The 21,767-nt window shown below is 40.6% G+C and overlaps 1 protein-coding gene across 4 annotated transcripts in view; it reads left to right on the forward strand.

Annotated features, from left to right (window-relative positions):
• Positions 1-21,767, forward strand: part of GPCPD1 (glycerophosphocholine phosphodiesterase 1) — a 72,060-nt gene that overhangs the window by 38,836 nt on the left and 11,457 nt on the right. For all 4 annotated transcript variants that reach the window (XM_048842511.2, XM_048842510.2, XM_048842515.2 and 1 more), the window contains 9 exons: positions 217-379; positions 2,093-2,225; positions 2,451-2,505; positions 10,073-10,165; positions 11,885-11,962; positions 13,714-13,753; positions 17,823-17,884; positions 19,645-19,710; positions 20,540-20,676. In XM_048842511.2, coding sequence (XP_048698468.2) covers positions 217-379; positions 2,093-2,225; positions 2,451-2,505; positions 10,073-10,165; positions 11,885-11,962; positions 13,714-13,753; positions 17,823-17,884; positions 19,645-19,710; positions 20,540-20,676 — 827 coding nt within the window. The remainder of the gene's footprint in view (positions 1-216; positions 380-2,092; positions 2,226-2,450; positions 2,506-10,072; positions 10,166-11,884; positions 11,963-13,713; positions 13,754-17,822; positions 17,885-19,644; positions 19,711-20,539; positions 20,677-21,767) is intronic.

Consider the following 21,767-nt stretch of genomic DNA (forward strand, 5'->3'; position numbering starts at 1 on the left):
TGTGTGTAACACAGGTACATTTGAGTTTAAAAGGAGGGATCTAATAACGAAGCACACTAGATGGGTATGTTTCATATTATATCAGTGCTTGTCTACATCTGCCCGACGAGCAAAGTTTCCATGACTATGGAGAGTTTATATTGTCATTCATATAGCTGTAATTTTAATGTTTTGTTCTGTTTTTTAAAAAGAAAACTTAATACTCTTAATTTTTAGGAAGATCTAAGCGAAAGAGTATTACAAGGAGATGAACTTCCAGGCCATGTGGGTTCTGCATGCCTCTTATCCTCCACGATTGCAGAACTGGGAAAGAGTGCTGGAATTCTCACACTTCCTATTATGAGTAGAATTTCAAGAAAAACCATTGGAAAAGTAAGAGGTATGATTGATACAAAACAAGAACTTCAATATAAGCTACCTTAAAATTAGACTGACAGTTTTGTTTAAAGTGCTGTGTTTGGCCATTTAATCCAATGATTTCATAATGCATAGCCTAATGTGTTAGAAATTACCTCCATTTAATTTCTGTTTCTTCATTCTGAGATGGCTGTGGTGGTATTTAAAGATAATTTCCTAGCATGAGTGCATAGTTACTGTACATCAGGGAATTCTGTAGACTTGCAGTAAATTCTCAAGTGCAGTGGCTCTGAATCAGCTCCGGAGATATAGCCGGACTGCTTTACTTAAAACCATCACCTTTTTATGACATTCAAAACAATAAGAAAAGGAGTACTTGTGGCACCTTAGAGACTAACCAATTTATTTGAGCATAAGCTTTCGTGAGCTACAGCTCACTTCATCAGATGCATGCTGTGGAAACTGCAGAAGACATTATATACACAGAGACCATGAAACAATACCTCTTCCCACCCCACTCTCCCACCACACGATCCATCGTCTACAGCCAAGCTCTGCGATACAACCGCATTTGCTCCAACCCCTCAGACAGAGACAAACACCTACAAGATCTCTATCAAGCATTCTTGCAACTACAATACCCGCCTGCGGAAGTGAAGAAACAGATTGATAGAGCCAGAAGACTTCCCAGAAGTCACCTACTACAGGACAGGCCTAGCAAAGAGAATAACAGAACGCCACTAGCCGTCACCTTCAGCCCCCAACTAAAACCCCTCCAACGCATTATTAAGGATCTACAACCTATCCTGAAGGATGACCCAACGCTCTCTCAAATCTTGGGAGACAGGCCAGTCCTTGCCTACAGACAGCCCCCCACCCTGAAGCAAATACTCCCCAACAACCACATACCACACAACAGAACCACTAACCCAGGAACCTATCCTTGCAACAAAGCCCGTTGCCAACTGTGCCCACATATCTATTCAGGGGACACCTTCACAGGGCCTAATAACATCAGCCACACTATCAGAGGCTCGTTCACCTGCACATCCACCAATGTGATATATGCCATCATGTGCCAGCAATGCCCCTCTGCCATGTACATTGGCCAAACTGGACAGTCTCTATGCAAAAGAATAAATGGACACAAGTCAGATATCAAGAATTATAACATTCATAAACCAGTCGGAGAACACTTCAATCTCTTTGGTCACGCAATCACAGACATGAAGGTCGCTATCTTACAACAAAAAAACTTCAAATCCAGACTCCAGCGAGAAACTGCTGAATTGGAATTCATTTGCAAATTGGATACTATTAATTTAGGCTTAAATAGAGACTGGGAGTGGCTAAGTCATTATGCAAGGTAGCCTATTTCCCGTTGTTTTTTCCTACCCCCCTCCCCCCAGATGTTCTGGTTAAACTTGGATTTATGCTGGAAATGGCCCATCTTGATTATCATACACCTTGTAAGGAGAGTGAGCACTTTAGATAAGCTATTACCAGCAGGAGAGTGGGGTGGGAGGAGGTATTGTTTCATGGTCTGTGTATATAATGTCTTCTGCAGTTTCCAGAGTATGCATCCGATGAAGTGAGCTGTAGCTCACGAAAGCTCATGCTCAAATAAATTGGTTAGTCTCTAAGAGCCACAAGTACTCCTTTTTCTTTTTGCGAATACAGACTAACACGGCTGCTACTCTGAAACAATTCAAAACAATGTTTGTTTTCTTTATAGTGGACTATATAATTATAAAGCCGATCTCAGGATACAGTTGTGATATGACAGCTTCATATGCTAAATACTGGAAACCAAGAACAACACTAGATGTTGGACATAGGGGCGCAGGAAACTCTACAACAACTACCAAGTAAGTTCACGTGTCCTGAATTGTGATACTTTGTTGAGTCCCACCTACTTCATTTTTGTAGGTATCCAATTGTGTAAATAGGTTTGCCAGGTCAATTTTTATGAAAAACTCATAGTTGATTTTAAGTGATTTTATTCTAAATTTGAGTGTTCCTTTAAAACTCAAATTTCGTGTGTGTGTGCACAGTCTTACTCTTAACAATTTTTTCCTCTGTTTCTATTTCAGACTCGCTAAAGTGCAGGAGAACACTGTTGCTTCTCTGCGGAATGCTGCTAGCCATGTACGTGTGGGTGTATATGAAAACAAGCTATTTGTTGTGATATGTTGTGTTGAGGATCTAGTGATTCAGCAGTTCAGTCAGGAAAATATTAAGTGAAAAGAATAGTCAAATACACAAAATATGGAGCTTTGATAGCAACTCCATAGGCATGGTTGTTACTTTCTTTTATAAGCTCACTTTTTAGACTTTCGTCCTCAAACTCACCTTTCCACCTTAAAAGGAACATCTGAAAATTTTAACACATGGAGAACTTTAGAGAGCTAACCCCAAATCCTACGAAGACTCACATGTAGTGAGTAACTTTAAGCATGTGAGTAGCCTACTGAAGGCAATAGGCAATATTCTGACTCTGAAATCCCATGGATAAACTTGCACTGACTTCAGTAGGGCCGGGATTTCATCTGGTGGGGACTGGTCGGGTATATAAAGTTGATTTGCATAAGTCTTTGCAGGTTTGTGGCCTCTGAGGTTAATTGGAAAAGACATTTTGGAGATGAGTTTGAAAAATTAAATCTTTCATTTTTTCAAAATGTGTATGATATTGAAGTCTAATTTTTACTTGTTTTCAATGAGAACTAGTACCTCTGACATTTTAAAGATTGGATGGTTAATTTGGGGGATATTCATTTAGAATTCACAGTGAGGATATTCTGTCATTTAGTCTGAGGTTGCATTCAGACTTCTTTCCTGTCCAAAGATCCTGATCTGAGGACAGGTATGTCTACACTGCCCACATTAGTGTGGCCGCAGCAGCTGTGACATGGGCAGTGTAGACACGCTTTATCGCTGGGGGAGAGCGCTCCTGGTGACTTTTAAAAACAAAACACAAATACCGCCCCGACCGACTAAAGTTCTAGCGCTGGAAGTGGCAGTGTAGACACAGCCTAAGATGAAGGAAGTGTTAATGGACTCAAGGACTGAAAGGAAGGTGGTAAGCAGGTTGAGATGTCTTGTCCCACTCCATTTTCACACTGAGAATGAGGTGAGGCTCTTGAGGAGATGCTGCTGTGAGATTACGCATCCTTGAAAATCTGCTAGAAACAGACCTTTCTGATAGTTTCACTTCCTTGTCACTGTGCTCTCTGAGGTCTGTAGCTGAAAGGTGATTTCTGGGTGTTACTTTCTGCTGTGGCATAGTTAACTTGCTGTCTGAATGCCATGTCAATAATTGTAGTATGCAGCAGAGCAGGTTTCATTGCCTTCAGGGTTATTGCAGTCCAGATGTACTACAGATTCATGTTAAGGACTTTTAAGGAAAGTCGGATTTATTATTTCTTCTTTGAGTAGTGTCCCTATGGGTGCTCCGCTGTAGGTTTGTGTCCCTACACTGCTGATTGGAGAACTTTGATAGCCGTGTCTGTTCGGCCTCCGTTTGCCCTGCCTCCGCCGCGCCATCCCCTCTTTTCCCCGCACTCTGCTATGAGGCTAACCAGAGTTGTGTGGGCAAACTCTCCTCAGTTCCTTCTCAACCACCCGGGCTACCAAGGGAGCTTTCGCTGTCCGTTAGTGGATCTTAACTTCTTTAGAATTGTTAATTTTTAGCTACCTTTTTGGAGTTTTCCTTTCTCTTCTCCTTTGTTTTATTCCCCCCCAAAAAGCTTTCCTTTCTTTTCTCCTTTATCTTTTATTTACCAACCCCTCCCTTTATTTAGACTTAGTCTTTCTTCAACCCCCCTGTCTAGGGAACCCCCCTGGACAAGGTATGCCCAGTTCAGCAGGCTTCAAGACGTGTCTCAGTTGCAAGGAATCTATCCCGATGACTGGCACACTCTCAGTGCATCCGGTGTCTGGTAGAGGACCACATTCCCCAGAAGTGTGGTTTATGCCAACAACTGAAGCCCAGATTCAGAAAGTATAGAGAACTGAGACTCAAGCTTCTCCTAATGGAGGTGGCCCTTCAACCACCCTCAGAGCTGTGCCAAGACCACAAAGGGTGGGAAGCCTCACCACAGCCCTCTACATCTAATGGTAGTGAGCCCAAGAAGGCAACCCTGAGCCACTCACACAAAGCCTTTTAGAAAAGGGCAGTGAGTTCCCACAGTGAGCCCCAACCAAGTTGAAAACAATCTCTGACTTGCTCAGTATTATCTGTATTGACAGTACTGAAGCCATCTTAAGTCTGGTACCCAAAGCTCGCACAGTACTAACTCGACAGAGCATGTTGGGCTGCATAAGGACCATATGGGCACAGGCAAGGAATCATTGGTATGAACAGCACGCAAGAAATCCAGAGAATCTGCCAGGGGAAAGGCTTCTTCAGCCTACATCAGTATGGTCTTTAGCACACTAGACACCGATGGACTACGCTATCAGGTCCACATCACGGACTCCGTCAGTGCAGATATCTTGGCACCGTCAACCGCCACCAGTAATGACCTCTTTGGCACCTCGGGACTTCTGGTATGTGTCAGACACTGAAAGGTCTGGACAAACATAAGGCATCTCATAACCTGCTCTACTGGATTCACCTCTACTTGGTACTGGGGTCCTAGTACCAAGTCCACCCAGAGCTCCAGACCTGGGGGCAACATCATGCCATGCACCCCCATTTTGAAGCACTGAGTTGGATAGAATCATAGAATATCAGGGTTGGAAGGGACCTCAGGAGGTCATCTAGTCCAACCCCCTGCCCAAAGCAGGACCAATCCCCAACTAAATCATCCCAGCCAGGGCTTTGTCAAGCCTGACCTTAAAAATATCTAAGGAAGGAGATTCCACCACCTCCCTAGGTAACCCAGGGCTTCACCACCCTCCTCGTGAAAAAGTTTTTCCTAATATCCAACCTAAACCTCCCCCACTGCAACTTGAGACCATTACTCCTTGTTCTGTCATCAGCTACCACTGAGAACAGTCTAGATCCATCCTCTTTGGAACCCCCTTTCAGGTAGTTGAAAGCAGCTATCAAATCCCCCCTCATTCTTCTCTTCCGCAGACTAAACAATCCCAGTTCCCTCAGCCTCTCCTCATAAGTTATGTGTTCCAGCCCCCTAATAATTTTTGTTGCCCTTCACTGGACTCTCTTCAATTTTTCCACATCCTTCTTGTAGTGTGGGGCCCAAAACTGGACACTCTGCTCCAGATGAGGCCTCACCAATGTCGAATAGAGGGGAACGATCACGTCCCTCAATCTGCTGGCAATGCCCCTACATATACATCCCAAAATGCGATTGGCCTTCTTGGCAACAAGGGCACACTGTTGACTCATATCGAGCTTCTCGTCCACTGTAACCCCTAGTCCTTTTCTGCAGAACTGCTGCCAAGCCATTCGGTCCCTAGTCTGTAGCAGTGCATGGGATTCTTCCATCCTAAGTGCAGGACTCTGCACTTATCCTTGTTGAACCTCATCAGATTTCTTTTGGACCAATCGTCTAATTTTCTAGGTCCCTCTGTATCCTGTCCCTACCCTCCAGCGTATCTACCTCTCCTCCCAGTTTAGTGTCATCTGCAAACTTGCTGAGGGTGCAGTCCACACCATTCTCCAGATCATTTATGAAGATATTCAACAAAACCGGCCCGAGGACCGACCCTTGGGGCGCTCCACTTGATACCAGCTGCCAACTAGACATGGAGCCATTGATCGCTACCTGTTGAGCCCGACAATCTAGCCAACTTTCTATCCACCTTATGTCCATTCATCCAGCCCATACTTCTTTAATTTGCTTGCAAGAATACTGTGGGAGACCGTGTCAAAAGCTTTGCTAAAGTCAAGGAACAACACATCCATTGCTTTCCCCTCATCCACAGAGCCAGTCATCTCGTCATAGAAGGCAGTTAGATTAGTCAGGCATGACTTGCCCTTGGTGAATCCATGCTGACTCTTCCTGATCACTTTCCTCTCCTCTAAGTGCTTCAGACTTAGTGAGCAGATAGTGAGCAAGAGGACATGGTTTCATGCCACTCTTCTCACTCATCATACAGTACCCACTTCCAGTATGGACCTCCAACTGTACCGCCCCTCTGATCCCCAGCCTCCTTGATATGGGCAGCCATGGTACCTACCATCGGGCCCCTTCCCACCTTCTCAGTGGCCCTACTGGGACCACTGACAGGCACACAGACACTGTGCCTCCCATAGCTCTAGCATGGCCTATCAAGAGCCACGGAGACACCCTCCTTCGGCAGCCATATCAAGGGCATCCAAGTCCCCTGAACCATTGAGAGGAACAAGAGGCTGAAGTAGAGGAGATAGCTACCCCCCAGACTAATTTCTCACCATCATCACCAGACGCGTTGGCAGATGACTTTAAGCTTTTTCAAGAGCTATCCCAGCAGGTGGCAGAGGCACTACAGATACCACTACAAGAGGTGACTGAGTCGCACCATAAACAGTGGACATTTTACATTCTTCTGCCTTGTCCAGAGTAACCCTCCCGATTTAACGAGGCTGTCTTGGACCCTGCCAATCTCATATGGCAGGCCCCTGTGTCAGTCCCACCAATGTGCAGGTTGGGCTCATATAAATTGGTTAGTCTCTAAGGTGCCACAAGTACTCCTTTTCTTTTTGCGAATACAGACTAACGGCTGTTACTCTGAAAAAAGTACTATGTGCCAGCAAAAGACACGCAGTTTATTTTCTCCTACCTACCTTTTAATTAGTGGACATGATGAACTCGAGCCCGCCAGCACCATCTCAAATCTACCCTCTGCAACTGGGACTGGAAACGTCTAGGTCTTTTTGGGAGAAAAACATGTTTTTTAAACATGTAGCCATCCTACAATTCTATATTCAGACTATCAACCTTAATGGCAAAATATGGTTACTTAAACTATTCAAAACTAAATTCCCTTATTAAGCAGCTCCCAAATTCTCAAAGAACAATTTAAAGCCATCATTAATGAAGACCAATTGGTGGCAAAGACATCACTCCAGTCTGCACTTGAAGCAGCTGACATGGCAGCACACGCCATCTCTAGTGCTGTTGTGATGAAACGAGCCTCTTGGCTGCACTTATCCGGTTTCTGCAAGGAGGTACAAACAACTATGGAGGACCTTCCTTTTGAAGTTTCAAAACTCTTCGCTGAGAAGATAGATGTTTCCATCCACATTTTAAAAGACTGCAGAGTTACTCTCAAATGCTCAGAATCTACATGTCTGGGCAGAAGAGAAAATATACTCAACCTTCATTCAGACTCCATTCATCACAATATTCATCTCAACAATCATATGAACCCCAAAGAAAAGCCCAGGTTCCCCGTACGGAAACCTTTAGGATCTCAACTTGCTTCTTCACAGCCATCTACCTCAAAATGACAGTTTTGACAGATTGGTTGAGGTGCCATCAGGCCACTCTCTCCTCAATACCATCTGCCGCTGGAAAACCTCGCTCATCCCTAGGGATAACTCACCCCATTCCACAGCACCTGGGAACAGAGCCTCCAACAAATGAGTGCTGAGGATTATTTGAAATGGGTACTCCGTCCACTTCACCTCCCTCCCAGCCCCTAACACCCTTCTCACGAGAGCCTGCTATGACGAGAGAGGCCATCTCCTCAGTGTAAGAGTCCTAGAGCAAGTGCCCATACATCTGTGAGGCAAAGGTTTTTACTCTTGCTCCTTTCTGATTGGAGAGCCATACTACACCTCAAAGGCTGAACAAATTTGTCAAGGCTCTGAAGTTCAATATGGTCACCTTGGTGACAATTATTCCAGCGTTAGAAAAGGGAGACTGGTTCTTGTCTCTCAACCTTCAAGATGCTTACTTCCACATTCTGATCATACAGAGTCAGATGATACCTTAGATTCACACTAGGCCAAGACCATTATCAGTACAGAGTAGTCACTTTGGCCTCTCATCGGTCCCCAGAATATTCTCCAAGGTTCTCTCAGTAATGGCAACTCACCTACGCTCTTAGGGTATTATGATTTACCCTTACCTGGACAATTGTCTCCTCAGGGTGTGTCTGTCACTGAAGCCCATTCTGTCACTGAAGCCCAGCTAGTCACCACCTGCAGAGCAGCTACCTGGACATCTGCACATACCTCTGCAGAACACTATCCCATCCTGGGGACTTCGCTGCAGATGCCAGATTTGGCGCCAGGGTACTATCATCCATCGACTCTGAAGTCCCAGCCTCCAGTGCGGGATACTGCTGAGGGGTCACTTACAGTGGAGCGTCTATAGGGACATTGCTAGAAGGTACTTCCCTTGTGCAGTAATGATCATTATTTGAGATGTCTCCCTGTGGGTACTCCATGACCCACCCTCTACTTCAGAGTTCTCATAAATTTCAGTAGAGAAGGAACTGAGGAGGGTCGCCCACACACTGCTGGTTAGCCTAGTGGCTGAGCACGCAGGGAGGGAGCGGGGGAGGGAGGGCTGTGCATGCACTAGCTGAACAGACACTGCTACCAAAGTTCTCCGATCAGCAGCGCAGGGTTGCAGACGTGCCTACAGGGACATGCATCTCGAAGAATGATCGTTACTGCACAAGGTGAGTAACTTCTTCCCTCAGTTAGGGATTTTTGTTGGCCAGTGCTAATACTAGTCATTCACTTAAAACAAAGTTCCTGTTCAGTCCAGTGGAGATGTGGTCTTTCCATGAAACTAAGCCTTTTAAGGAATGGAAATGGGCTCTAATTCTATTTTATTCTCCACTGATCCACCTGTACCGATGTTCTTTTGGTGGCTAGAGTAAGAAAGAGTTAGGTGACCATGATGGGAACACAAGAATTATCAATGGAGAGAAAACCAGCAGTGGTCTGTAGTTGAGCATCCTGTCTTTCAGTCCTCTGAAGCATTGGATGTAAGGAAAATAAAAAATTTAATTCCGTGAAGGTACTGTATAAATAAGCCTTTTGAGAGAAGGAGTGGAAATATCCTGGACTTTCTGTTTAGCTTCTAAAGCTAATGGAGAGAGAACATATGATCCAGTTGTGGGAATCTGATGAGTGCTACCTTCAGAGGACTTGATTTACTTCTGAATAATTCCTCTTCAATAAACCAAAAATAAAATTGCTCTTCAATTGACTTTTTTAATAAAAGCAGCACATGTAGTTCTTCAGCTTTCTTCTTTAAAAGAACAAAGTTTCTAAATGCTTTTAAATAATTATAATATAACAAATTAGCTCAATCCAAATAGATTACGTTTATTTATTTGATGCTGTTGCATATGTTCTTAACTGATACTTGAATGGCTCATCAACAATTTCAGTATCTCGAATCACACCTTCAAGCGGACCTTAGCTTATATGTAAGAGAGGGGAAAGGCATGTAAATTTCAGTATATGAAGTGTATCTCCTCTCATGGCTTTTCTTCGATGAAGAGTGCATAATACTCTGGCATACACTTGAACCCTTAAGAGATTGAGTATATAATAGTTATTAGACTTGCATACGAGTTATTTTTTCCTGTACATTGTTTATCAGTTGTTGAACTGAAGAATTTTGGTCTAACATATAACCAATAGTTCTCTGCAATGCTATATTGAACTCTAACTTTTATCAGCTACTGTAGTTATTGTATTTCAGTTGACCTGCTATATATAATTTATAAATTTGAAAACTTTCTTTTGAGCTCTCGCTAGTTCTTATATATATGCAGTTCTTACTTTCTTTCTTCTCTGCAGGGAGCAGCATTTGTGGAATTTGATGTACATCTTTCTAAGGATCATGTGCCTGTTGTGTATCACGATCTCACTTGTTGTATGGCTATGAAAAAGGTAATATATGAATGTGCTGGCCATATTTCTGTTAGTGTGACAGTTACTGGAACTCAAATTATTTGACTGAAATTCCAAGGTGTCTTGTAAAAATAATTCGGTAACTCAGGAAAAGTATGGAATGGAAACAAACAATACAATCTTAATATATTGGAAATGACTGTTTTGCATAAAAATATACCACAAAAGATGAGCTAATTTAATAGTAATTCTTTATCTTGACATTAGGGGCACTTCACATATGTGATCTGAAATACTTCCTTCCATGCTGTAGTGCAGTGGTTCTCAACCTCTTAGTCCATGACCCACAAAATAGCAGAAAATTCCTGCAATCCACCATATCTTGCAAGCCTTTGTGGCCATAATGGAGTGTCGCAAGTTGCATTTTTTTTTTTGGCCTTTTTTGTCTTTTCAGCCCCTTGAAGCACTACTTACCCTATCTTAGTACTTAACATATTGTGGGGAGGGAAATTGGGGCTGAAGAATTGCTCTGGGATTGAGTGGTAGGTCAGAAAGGATGGAGTTAGGGCAGAAGTGATAGTAGCAGGAAGGAGGGTCCTGGAAGCAAGCTGCTTCTGTGACCTCCCAAAGCAACTTTCTGCTGCTTTCTCACAGTAAGGGTGAGGAGTCTTGAGGCCCCTGTATGCAATTCACTGGATGAGCAACACTTGTAGTGCATACTGATTATGATAGAAATTCTCTAAGGCGAGCACAATCTTACAGCAGGCTTGTAGCATTTCTCTTAAACCTCCCAAGTTTCATAGCATACAGCCCATTAAATAGTTTCTGAAAAAAGTGACTATAGATTTCTACGTCTTCCCCTTGCTTTCCTCTTCTGTACAGTTTGACAGCCGTAGAGAAGGAGGAAGTGAAGGTGGAGAACTTGCCAGATCTGCACCCCCTTTCCACTGAAAAGCTTGAGCAAGTGTTTTGCACTGGGTTAACAACTCATCATACTATGCTTGTAATATTGTCACCTGACAGATGACAAGCTTTGGCCTTGAACTGTGGTTGGCATGAAATGTGCACTCAGCATGGGATTAATGAAATGGGTATACAAAACCTCTTAAATCAGTATAGCAATGCTTGAACCAAAACTTTGTAGTTGGGATGGGGGAACATTTGAAATGAAAAACGGGGACAGATGTCTTGAAAGAAGTTCTTGGGACACGAGGACATCATGTGAAAGCTAGGACGTGTTCTCTTTATCAATGTTTTTGAGAAGTTCAAAACAAAAATTTGGAAGGGTTGTCAAATGAGGTGTTTGGGTTTTTAGAATTTTTATTGTACACTTTCCAGCTTGTGAACTTCAGGTTGAATGCAGAGTAACATCAATAAATTAATCTGTTATTTTGAAATGAACAAATGTAGGCAGTTACAAGAATTTTTAATAATGTACAGCACAGCCTAGTGCATAGATGACCACTTGAAAATTAAGTCCTAAATTGTGCTTGCAAACCTTACTTTTGCCTTAACTAAGTGCACTAAGACAGTTACTATTTTGCACATCCAAGTGCCCATGCTGCCACTTTTGAAAACTGGTGGTCTCATCCACAAACTGATAAAGTGCCATTTTAACAGTGTCAGTGGTAAACAAAATATTTGTCAGTATGCTTGGCTAAATGCTTTAATGATGTCTGTCTTGAAACAAAAGTAATATTGCTTTTCATACTTTCTAGTGAAATTTCAACATTTAATGTCAATTTATTTTTTTCCAAGAAATTCGATGCTGAGCCATTGGAATTGTTTGAGATCCCAGTAAAAGAACTCTCATATGACCAACTGCAATTATTAAAGGTAATGTCGTCATGGTAGGCTAGTTTGTTACATTGCTGCACAGTAGATGTTTGTATTAAAACTGGATATCAGACCTTTGTTTTGAAATAGTTAGTCTGAGAGAACTCTTGCTGCTGCTCTGAATGTACTACACGAACACAATAATTTAAAAACATTTGACTGGTGTCGTCCATCTTCCCCTTCTCCCCCCTCCCCCAGTTTAGCAGAGAGTATTCCTTATGGAAGACTAGCTATATGTGCAGATAGGAGTTTAAATATTAAGCCATATGAATAACTGAGCACAAAAAATTACCTCTTAGTTGTAGATGACTAAGTGGATCTCCTTTACTTCCCCAAAAACTTAATGGAAAGGTATATTCTTGGAGAAAGATATAAGGGATTGGGAGTAGGTAGTTTAAAAAGCAATGGCCATATCTGTAGTATCATTACTATGATACTCCGAATAAACTGAAGATGAGCTTAAGGGCCTAATTTTCAGAAGTGCTAAGTATTCGCATCTTGCATAGAAGTTAATGGAAGCTGAGGGTACTCAGTAACTCTCAAAATCTGGCACTAGGGTTTTTTTTTTTTGTGTGTTTTTTTACGTTAACAGGATTTTTAAAAGTATTTTTGCTCTTGTGATTAGTCAAATAGCTTATTTTCTGATCGAATGCTACTTTGTTTTCAATTTGTTCTGTCCTTATAACTCTCGTATACTGGGTGGAAAGGTGGAACAGCATGCTAAACAGACCCAGATGATGACCAATTAACAGAGTATTACAACAATATGAGTTTAAAAAAATAGAATAGCCTGACGATGGAGTTAGAAGTCATTTAAAGCTGATAGTTCAGAATCTTTGCCAAAGAAGGGATATAAAAACTATATTTGATATTTTGGGGGTTTGTCTGCATTAGGAGAAGACATTGAGGGTAGATCAGATAATCCTGGCTTAATCTAGACAGACCTTGCAATTGAGGGCAAAGGTTAGGAATGATACATAATCCAATCTAACCTGGTCAGGCAGAATTGGAGAGTAGGGTATTGGCCTGTCACTATGGATACCATGGGGGCATTGATTCTCTGGAAAAAATAGAGACCAGGAGATAAGTCTGGGAAGCATGAGAGTTGAAAACGGGATGCAACTTCTTCTTTCAGAGTCAAGGAAAGATGTGGCTGAAACAAGAATTTTAGGTACTCTTATTTCCTTAAATTACCTAATTTTCTCCTTCAGCCTCAAAGAAAAAATTGAATGGATGCAGGGTCTCAGCCTAAGCCCCACCATATTTTAAGTCAGATACATGGCCCCATCGCATAAACTGTGGTCAGCCATCTGCTTGTAGTGGGGCCCAGAGTACAGAAAGTATAAAGACAGATTAGATGAGTTTTCATGGATGCACGTTATGACCATTTGCAAACTGAGTACATAAGGTTTGTAAGGCTCATTATGAAAATTGTATCTTCTCAACTTTAAATTACATCCTTATCTCCCTGTCCACTTGTAAGTGTTTTGGTTCGATGATTAAACAATATAAAAATTTTTTTACTTTCTCCCTAAAATCTTAAAATAGGCAAGTTGGAAAGAAAATAGATGTGTATTAGAATCGTTTGTCTTCCTACCAGAACTGCATATTTCGTAGACTCTTTTAAACTTTTAAAAACAAGTGTAAGGGAATTCAAAAGGAAAAATCTAATTGTTCTTTACCAAAATAGTACAGTCTCTACAGATAAAAGTATACTTGTTAGTTTAATATATTCTTTTTGTGATCTTTAGCTGGCTCATGTGACTGCATTGAAATTAAAAGATCACAATGGTATGTACAAATACAAATATCTTTATCTGCTGCCTTATAAGAATTTATATTGTCATTGAAATGTTTATTTTTCAATCAATTTTGTTTGTTCTTGGAAACTGGAAGTTGAGATTTTAAAATACTTGAGAGCACTATTCATCACATACGATTTTCACAGGGAAGTTTATGTATAAAGGCATCACTGATAGCATGTAATACCATCCTCCAACATATTTAAGAAAAATTGTAATTACTCCACTAACAAAATCACCACAAGTGTCTTCCCTCCAACAACTTCTTGACCGTACCAGTTTCTCAGCTCCCGATATTCCAGGGACAAAAGATGGACCTTGCAGTGTGCCCTAAATGCTAGTAAACTTGGTCTGTTACAAAATATATGACACTGTCTCTATTGCTGCAGAATTTCATAGTACTGTTCGCTACAGAATTAAATATTACCAGGATTTAGTTAGCTCTGATAACAGTGAAATATGTAATTTTGCTGCATTACAAAAACTTTTAGTGCACAATAATTTAAATTTGTAAACTGAGCTGAATTGGTTTGCCACTTGTGTTGCCATTGCACAGTTGATGTAATGAAGTGGACACTGTCATCAATTTACTGGGCTTGCTCAACACATGAGTACATTATTGAAACAAGGCCCTGGGGGAATAGGAATAACTAGTGGAGTCTCTAAAGCAGGAGTTTCTTATCAGATGTCAAAATTCTGTGTTCTCAGCCATTTTTCCTGGTGCATTTCATAATAAGCTTCAGGAAAAATGAGATTTTTTTTAATTTGATTTATGGTCTTTTAAACCTTCCTTAAGATCACTCATTGAACCTGTAGCTTGCGTATGTATTGCATGTGTTAGACGTTATCCTGCTCATACTTGGTAACATACTTTTTTTAATATTTCCATAAAATAGACGTACCTTTTCAGAATCCATTATGCAAACTGTAGTTGAACCTTAACTTCTTTACTAATTAGCATATCCCAGGAGATACATTGCAAATTACTGAATTTTGAGGACTGGCATACAAATACAGAAGCAAATTGTCCCAAGTTCTGTGCATCACAGAGTGTACTATATTAAATTTAAAGTACAAGTGGCAAAATGTATTGAGTTCATCATGAACTAATAAATGTACTGTAATTTGTTTTTAAAAGTTTTAGTAATACCACTTAGCTGGAGATGCCAATTAAAGTATTGTGCAACTGAACTGTTGTCTGCCACTTTCATGTATAGAATGCGTTGACTAGCTTAATTTTTATATAGTATTCTTTTGTATCTAGTTCTTATTGGATACATGTCTTCCAGTAGAAGGTGTTGGCAATTCGCAGTGTTGCCAACTGGAATTTATTGGAAATAACATGATTTTGGCCACCTCTATAGTCAGTCTTGCGATGATGTGAATAGCTCCCTCCATTATATAATTTGAGGAAAGCAAAATCAGCGTGAGCTCCCCACATACTACACTGTAGTCTTGGAGAATGTGCACTGAACTGCAAGCCCAAGAGTCCATGAGTTTTAGTTTCAGCTCTTTTATATTTCTGTGCCCTTCACAATTATGAGCCAAGGTCTCATACTGTTGCCTTGGCGAAGGGGTTAAGTATCATTCATCCATTTCACAGGGTAATGGAGAACGTGTATAAGGTCATTTTAGGCAGAGCTGGGAGTCGAATCTAGGTGTCTAATATAACAGCCAAATCTTACCAACTTTGACACAGTTTGCCAGAAGGAACGTGGAAAATTAGGTGATTCTGTAACCCATGCTAACAGTATGGCTCTGTCACCCTTTACAAACTAGACCACACACAGCAGCTTACGACTCTTGTTATGATTTCCATGTTAAATCTGGTGAAGGCTTGTGCTTTTACATCCAGAGGTCTCTGGCTCATTCCCCAAAGGCAACATACAGGGGTATTGTTATATTTAGCTATACTGTCTGTAACCAGAGGAAGAAACCAAGAACCCTGATGCCCAGTGTTAAGCGGTTTCTCAAATGCTAGTGTAATCCACTGGCATTGTATGTATGTCGTCTCCCTGTATGGACAGGCTCCTACTGAGGATAACAGCATGGTTTTTCTTTTAGCAATTACCCTAGCAGAAGTGGACGAGATCTGTGCTGTGGAACAGAAGGTTTAAACTCTGCTGACAGTGTCCCATGTGGCAGTGAAAATAAATAAATATAAATATAAATTATATCTATGAATAAAAGTTAGTGTAAGACCCTGAAATAAGAGTTGGAATGGTTTTCTATTGCAAAACGTTGCATTTAGAAGTGACTTTACATGTGGTATTAATACTTATTGTTGCATTATTTTTTTTGTGCTTATACTTTGGTTAATGGGAGTTGTCCCTTTAAGAACCGCATGTGAGATTCAGATTCAAATACCTCTATAGGGAGTCTTAGAGTAATGTGTGGGAGACTGTGTTTGTTTCCTGAGTGGAAGATAATGTCTGTGTAATTTCCAAAAAGGTCAGAACTTCTGGAAAACAAGCTTAATTCTCAAAGTATAATATTAGCACTTATAGAGAACTGTGGGTATGTTTACACTACAATAAAACACCCGTGGCTGGCCTATGTCAGCTGACTCGGACTTGTGGGGCTAGGGGTGCAGGGCTACAAAATTGCAGTGTAGACGTCCAGGCTTGGATTGGAGCCTGGGGTCTGTGAACCTTTCCCCCTCATGGAGTCCCAGAGCCTGGGCTCCAGCCTGAGCCTGGATGTCCACATGGCAATTTTATAGCCCTGCAGCCTGAGTCAGCTGACACAGGTCACCTGTGGATGTTTTTATTGCAGTGTAGATGTGCTCTGTATGTCTCAAGGCATTGCTAATGAGCTGTAGAGCCTTTCCACCGTAGGTCACCAGTATGAAATCCAGCTCAGCAGGAATTAAAAGGTGTTCCCATTTAAAGGAAGTCTGGTAGCCTCGGAGTTCAACTTGCAGCTCCCCGTCACAATCTTTGCACTAAATTGTAAGCTCTTCAGGGAATGACTTTCTTACTGTGTTTGTACAGACCATAGCGCAATGGGGGACCCATCTCAGTTGAGTACTCGAGGAAGAGCTCATGCAGCATGGGCCAAAATCACCTTACTCACTGTATGTTTCAGTTGGCAACACTAAGTCACACACACATTGGAGGTGGGGTGGGAGGAGTTAAATAAACAGACAAACTTCAAAAAAAGTTTCAGAGGAACAGCCGTGTTAGTCTGTATTCGCAAAAAGAAAAGGAGGACTTGTGGCACCTTAGAGACTAACCAATTTATTTGAGCATAAGCTTTCATGAGCTACAGCTCACTTCATCGGATGCATACCGTGGAAACTGCAGCAGACATTATATACACACAGAGATCATGAAACAATACCTCCTCCCACCCCACTGTCCTGTTGGTAATAGTTATCTAAAGTGATCATCAAGTTGGGCCATTTCCAGCACAAATCCAGATTTTCTCTCCCCCCCCCCCCCCCCCCCCCCCCCCCCCCCACACACACACACACAAACTCACTCTCCTGCTGGTAATAACCCATCCAAAGTGACAACTCTCTTCACAAAGTGCATGATAATCAAGGTGGGCCATTTCCTGCACAAATCCAGGTTCCCTCACCCCCCTCCAGAAACCACACACACAAACTCACTATCCTGCTGGTAATAGCTCACCAAAGTGACCACTCTCCCTACAATGTGCATGATAATCAAGGTGGGCCATTTCCAGCACAAATCCAGGTTTTCTCACCCCCCCACCCCCATACACACACAAACTCACTCTCCAACTTGATGATCACTTTAGATAAGCTATTACCAGCAGGACAGTGGGGTGGGAGGAGGTATTGTTTCATGATCTCTGTGTGTATATAATGTCTGCTTCACTTTCCACGGTATGCATCCGATGAAGTGAGCTGTAGCTCACGAAAGCTCATGCTCAAATAAATTGGTTAGTCTCTAAGGTGCCACAAGTACTCCTTTTCTTTTTTCAAAAAAAGTGAATCTTTTAAAATCTTATGATTTTGAAGACCGTCTCTTAATTTGGGGGTTGGCAATACTGCTGTTCACCTTTTTTAAATTTTTTTTATTTAATTTCAGCATCTCTTAAAGGGGAGGAAAGCCCTGTTTCTGAGAACCAACCATTTCCATCTCTCCAGACGGTAAGCAGCAGTCAGTATAGAACTAGACAATGTAGAGCAATGTAATGCTAGGCAAATGGAAATTTCAAAATATTTATAAATAAGTTTTTGGGTTCTTGCATGCTTAACGGAGAAGTGGAGTGTAGAAAAAGAACTTTCAAAGGTTTTTGTCACAAGACGAGGAAAGGGTTCAAAATGGAGCTTATTTTTGACTGTCTATGTGGACAAGAGTTCGGGGCACTGAAATGCTATAACTGTCTTTAGTAAGGTTTCAGAGTAGCAGCCGTGTTGGTCTGTATCCACAAAAAGAAAAAGGAGTACTTGTGGCACCTTAGAGACTAAAAAATTTATTTGAGCATAAGCTTTCGTGAGCTACAGCTCACTTCATCAGATGCATTCGATGAAGTGAGCTGTAGCTCACGAAAGCTTATGCTCAAATAAATTTGTTAGTCTCTAAGGTGCCAGAAGTACTCCTTTTTCTTTTTGTCTTTAGTAAGTAACCAGTGTAGTTGTTATAGGCATTGTAAATGTATCAGCTACATTCAAAACCCCTTCAGTTTCCAACATGAATTCTAAATGGGAGCTCTTTTTTGATCTACTGCTTCAATTTTGAGGAAAAGCCAAAAAAGATGATCTGGAAGAATCTTTTCCATTTCTTTCCCGTTCCTGAATCATCCTGATTTTTTCTGCAATAGGAGCTCACTGGTGGCTAATGAAATACTACTTCTCAGCACTGGACAAGAAGCTTTTTACCGGCAGCAGTGCATTAAAGCCAAAGAAAATGGGTGTAGTGTCAGTAAAAGGAGGCTATGGGCCAGAATTTTCAAAAGTGGTCACTAATTATGGATGGCTCAGTTTTTAGGTGCCCAGCTTGGTACCTAGGGCCTGCTTTTTAGAAATCCTGTTCATCCATAACTCTAAAAGTTTTTGGGACCTGCAAGTGCTTACAATCTCTGAAAATCCTACCTCGGGGGGAGGAGTGAAATTGGGCACCAAATTTGGGGCATCCACAATTGGTGGTCACTTTTCAAAACTTTAGCTTTAGAATTACATTCCTTCACCACTTAGCTACTGCTACTTAGCACAGTTGCAGTATATTCCATTAATAACTAATCTTTGCCAAAGTTTGTATTTTTGAGTTGGCTTTTTCTTCAGAAACTGTTTACCAGACTTAGTCTGTGATAATTCTTGAAACTCTTTTTTCTTGAACTGTGCTTCTATTTGCCCCTTACAGCAATTGCTGGGTACTATTCTCCCAAATCCAAATGAAAGTAGTTAAATCTTTTTCTTTTGTCTGAGAGGTAAACATGAACAAAATGAATAACAAACTGGCCTAGACAAGGGAATCTTGTCTGCTGTGCCAGATAGTTTTTGGTGGTTAACCAGGGAAATTGTGACTTTTTTTCATGTATCAGAGCAATTGTTTTTTATATAAAACAAAAACATATATAATAAGTAGCCAGACAGAAAAGTATGCACTAAGTATTTGTAAATTGTAAATAACTGTACATCTCAAAGTGTTAGTACATAAGAAATTAGTTGCAGATAATGGTGTAACTAATTCCTGAAGGCTGTTCTCATTATTCCATTGACCCACTTTGGACCAGAGTAGAAAAGGGATAATGTGCCTTTAAGTGTTAAAGAATCATATATGTATATGCTATACTTTTGGCCTTTGCTGGGTGGTGATTCAGCATTTTTTGTCCTGTATTTACCCTTAGCAATAGTACTTAATGAGCATCATGTGATTTGGTACCTTTTTATAAAACTATTATATCCAGGTTCTGGAATCCCTTCCTGAAGATGTCGGGTTTAACATAGAAATAAAATGGATCTGCCAACAAAGAGTAAGCAATTTATAATGTTCCTTGCTTTGATGCCTTGTGTTACTTTGTAGACTACTATGCATATCTTGATAGGTCAGTTTGCATGTGACCCAGACCTAAACTACTATTTTACTGTTATTTTTATTTAATCAAAGTTATTAGCCTTTTTTTTTCTTTTGAACAGTAAAAGGCAGTTTTGTTTCACTGACAGTGTGTCCTGCTAGCTTTAGAACTAGAAAATCAAAGGCACTGAACCTGCAAATAAACAGACATGTACTTCTCTTTAAGCACATGCATAAGTGTTTGTATTGGGATCTTAATACAGAATTGACAGTTTCTTGTAGGCAATCATCTTCTAAAGATGAAAATATTCCTGAGTTATTTATATAATTAAATATTGCTACAACATTTATATCCTTACAGATGGTTGTACAAGACATCTGTTTAGTTGCCCTTTATTCATTTATACTACATTAGGCTTCTTAATATATTTTTGTTTTTAATATAACCCATATTTAAATGATTTTATTATGCAAATGATCTTTTAATTTTAATAGACTTCATGAATAGTTGATGTCGTATCTAGGAATAAAGTGAGTTGTTTTAATGAATCTTGAAAAGACCATTTAAAGTTATAACACTGATTCAAAAGCTGCATATTTCTGAACAATTTTGTTGAAAGCCAGCTGTATAGTGTTGCAAACAGCGCTTGGTAGACTGGAGAAGAGTGCTATTTTTTTTATTCATATTAACAAGCTGGATTCTTTTTTCTCTCAACTTAAATAGACTCCTGTCATTTGAAATAATTAGTGTAGTCATTGATTTAGTTCAACTACTTGTTTTTTTATAGGATGGGAAATGGGATGGCAACTTGTCAACCTATTTTGATATGAACCTCTTCTTAGATATCATTCTAAAAACTACTCTAGAAAATGCTGGAAGAAGGAGAATTGTATTTTCTTCATTTGATGCGGACATTTGCACAATGTAAGTTACAACTCAACTTTAAACCATTTTTGACTCAATAGATTTCACTTTAGGTGTTAGTGCTCAATGGAAAACTCATTAAGAAGTTATTTTTGAGACTTGAGTTTGAATGCCAACACGTTTAAGTTTAGTTCCTGGACTTAGACCTTTCATCCATCTGACCCATGCCCAAAAATACAATCGGAAAACAAAGCCAGCAGCATATTAAGAGAAAAGGCATTGGAAAAAATAGTGAATAACAAATTGTCTAAGTAAACATTTATTTTCTTAAAACAGTAGGGAAAAGAGCAGACTTTATCCTGGGGTTTCACTTTCCCTCTGGCTTCAGTTTCCTGGCCATTCTAGCATGTGTCGAACTGTTCCTCCTTCCTTTTGGCTGGAGGATAAAATATTTAGTGTTTCAGAAAAAGAAAATACCTGTTTGAAATGCTCTTCTTCACAGTACTGCAAAAGGAAAGTCAGGGCCAGATAACAGCTCTAATGTCTCTTCAGTTACAGGACAGTTTTGGGTAATGTCAGTGTCCATATGCTGCTGTTCAAACAAATGCCAAGACAGTACACTTACTTGGTAACCGCCAATTCTTGTCACAATAGGTGACCATCTTCGAACAGGGCATACTGTTTTTATTTGGCAGTTTAGTGTATGCAAATTAAATATACATATATAATCATAGAATTCTCTATTGACAATTTTCAACAAATCTCTGATTTAAAAAAAACAAACATGAAAGTTCTTAAACTACATAAATAGTTATTGGATATTGGCTTTCTAGAAAAACTAATTTGCTTTCTGTTGTGGCACATCTTATGTTGGTTTTCTGGGTGCTGAACAAAAGACAGACCCTGAATCAGGGAACTTATTGACACACTATACCAGTCTTTGTATGGAAATATTGCAGAATTCCTTATTGAAAGACTGTTTAGAAGAAATCCTTTAAAGCAGAGATGTGAAAGAAGACAGGTACTTGACAATAAGAGGACTTCCAAACATAAGGGACAGCCTGGGGAAAACAGTGGAAGAAGGTGTAAAGGGGCTGGTTAGGAGGGGGCAATGAAAGGTGAAGAGTAAGTGAAGGTGGAGTCAAAGTTGA

The sequence above is a fragment of the Caretta caretta genome, chromosome 3 (assembly GCF_965140235.1).
Source record: "Caretta caretta isolate rCarCar2 chromosome 3, rCarCar1.hap1, whole genome shotgun sequence".
In the NCBI taxonomy this organism is placed as follows: Eukaryota; Metazoa; Chordata; order Testudines; family Cheloniidae; genus Caretta; species Caretta caretta.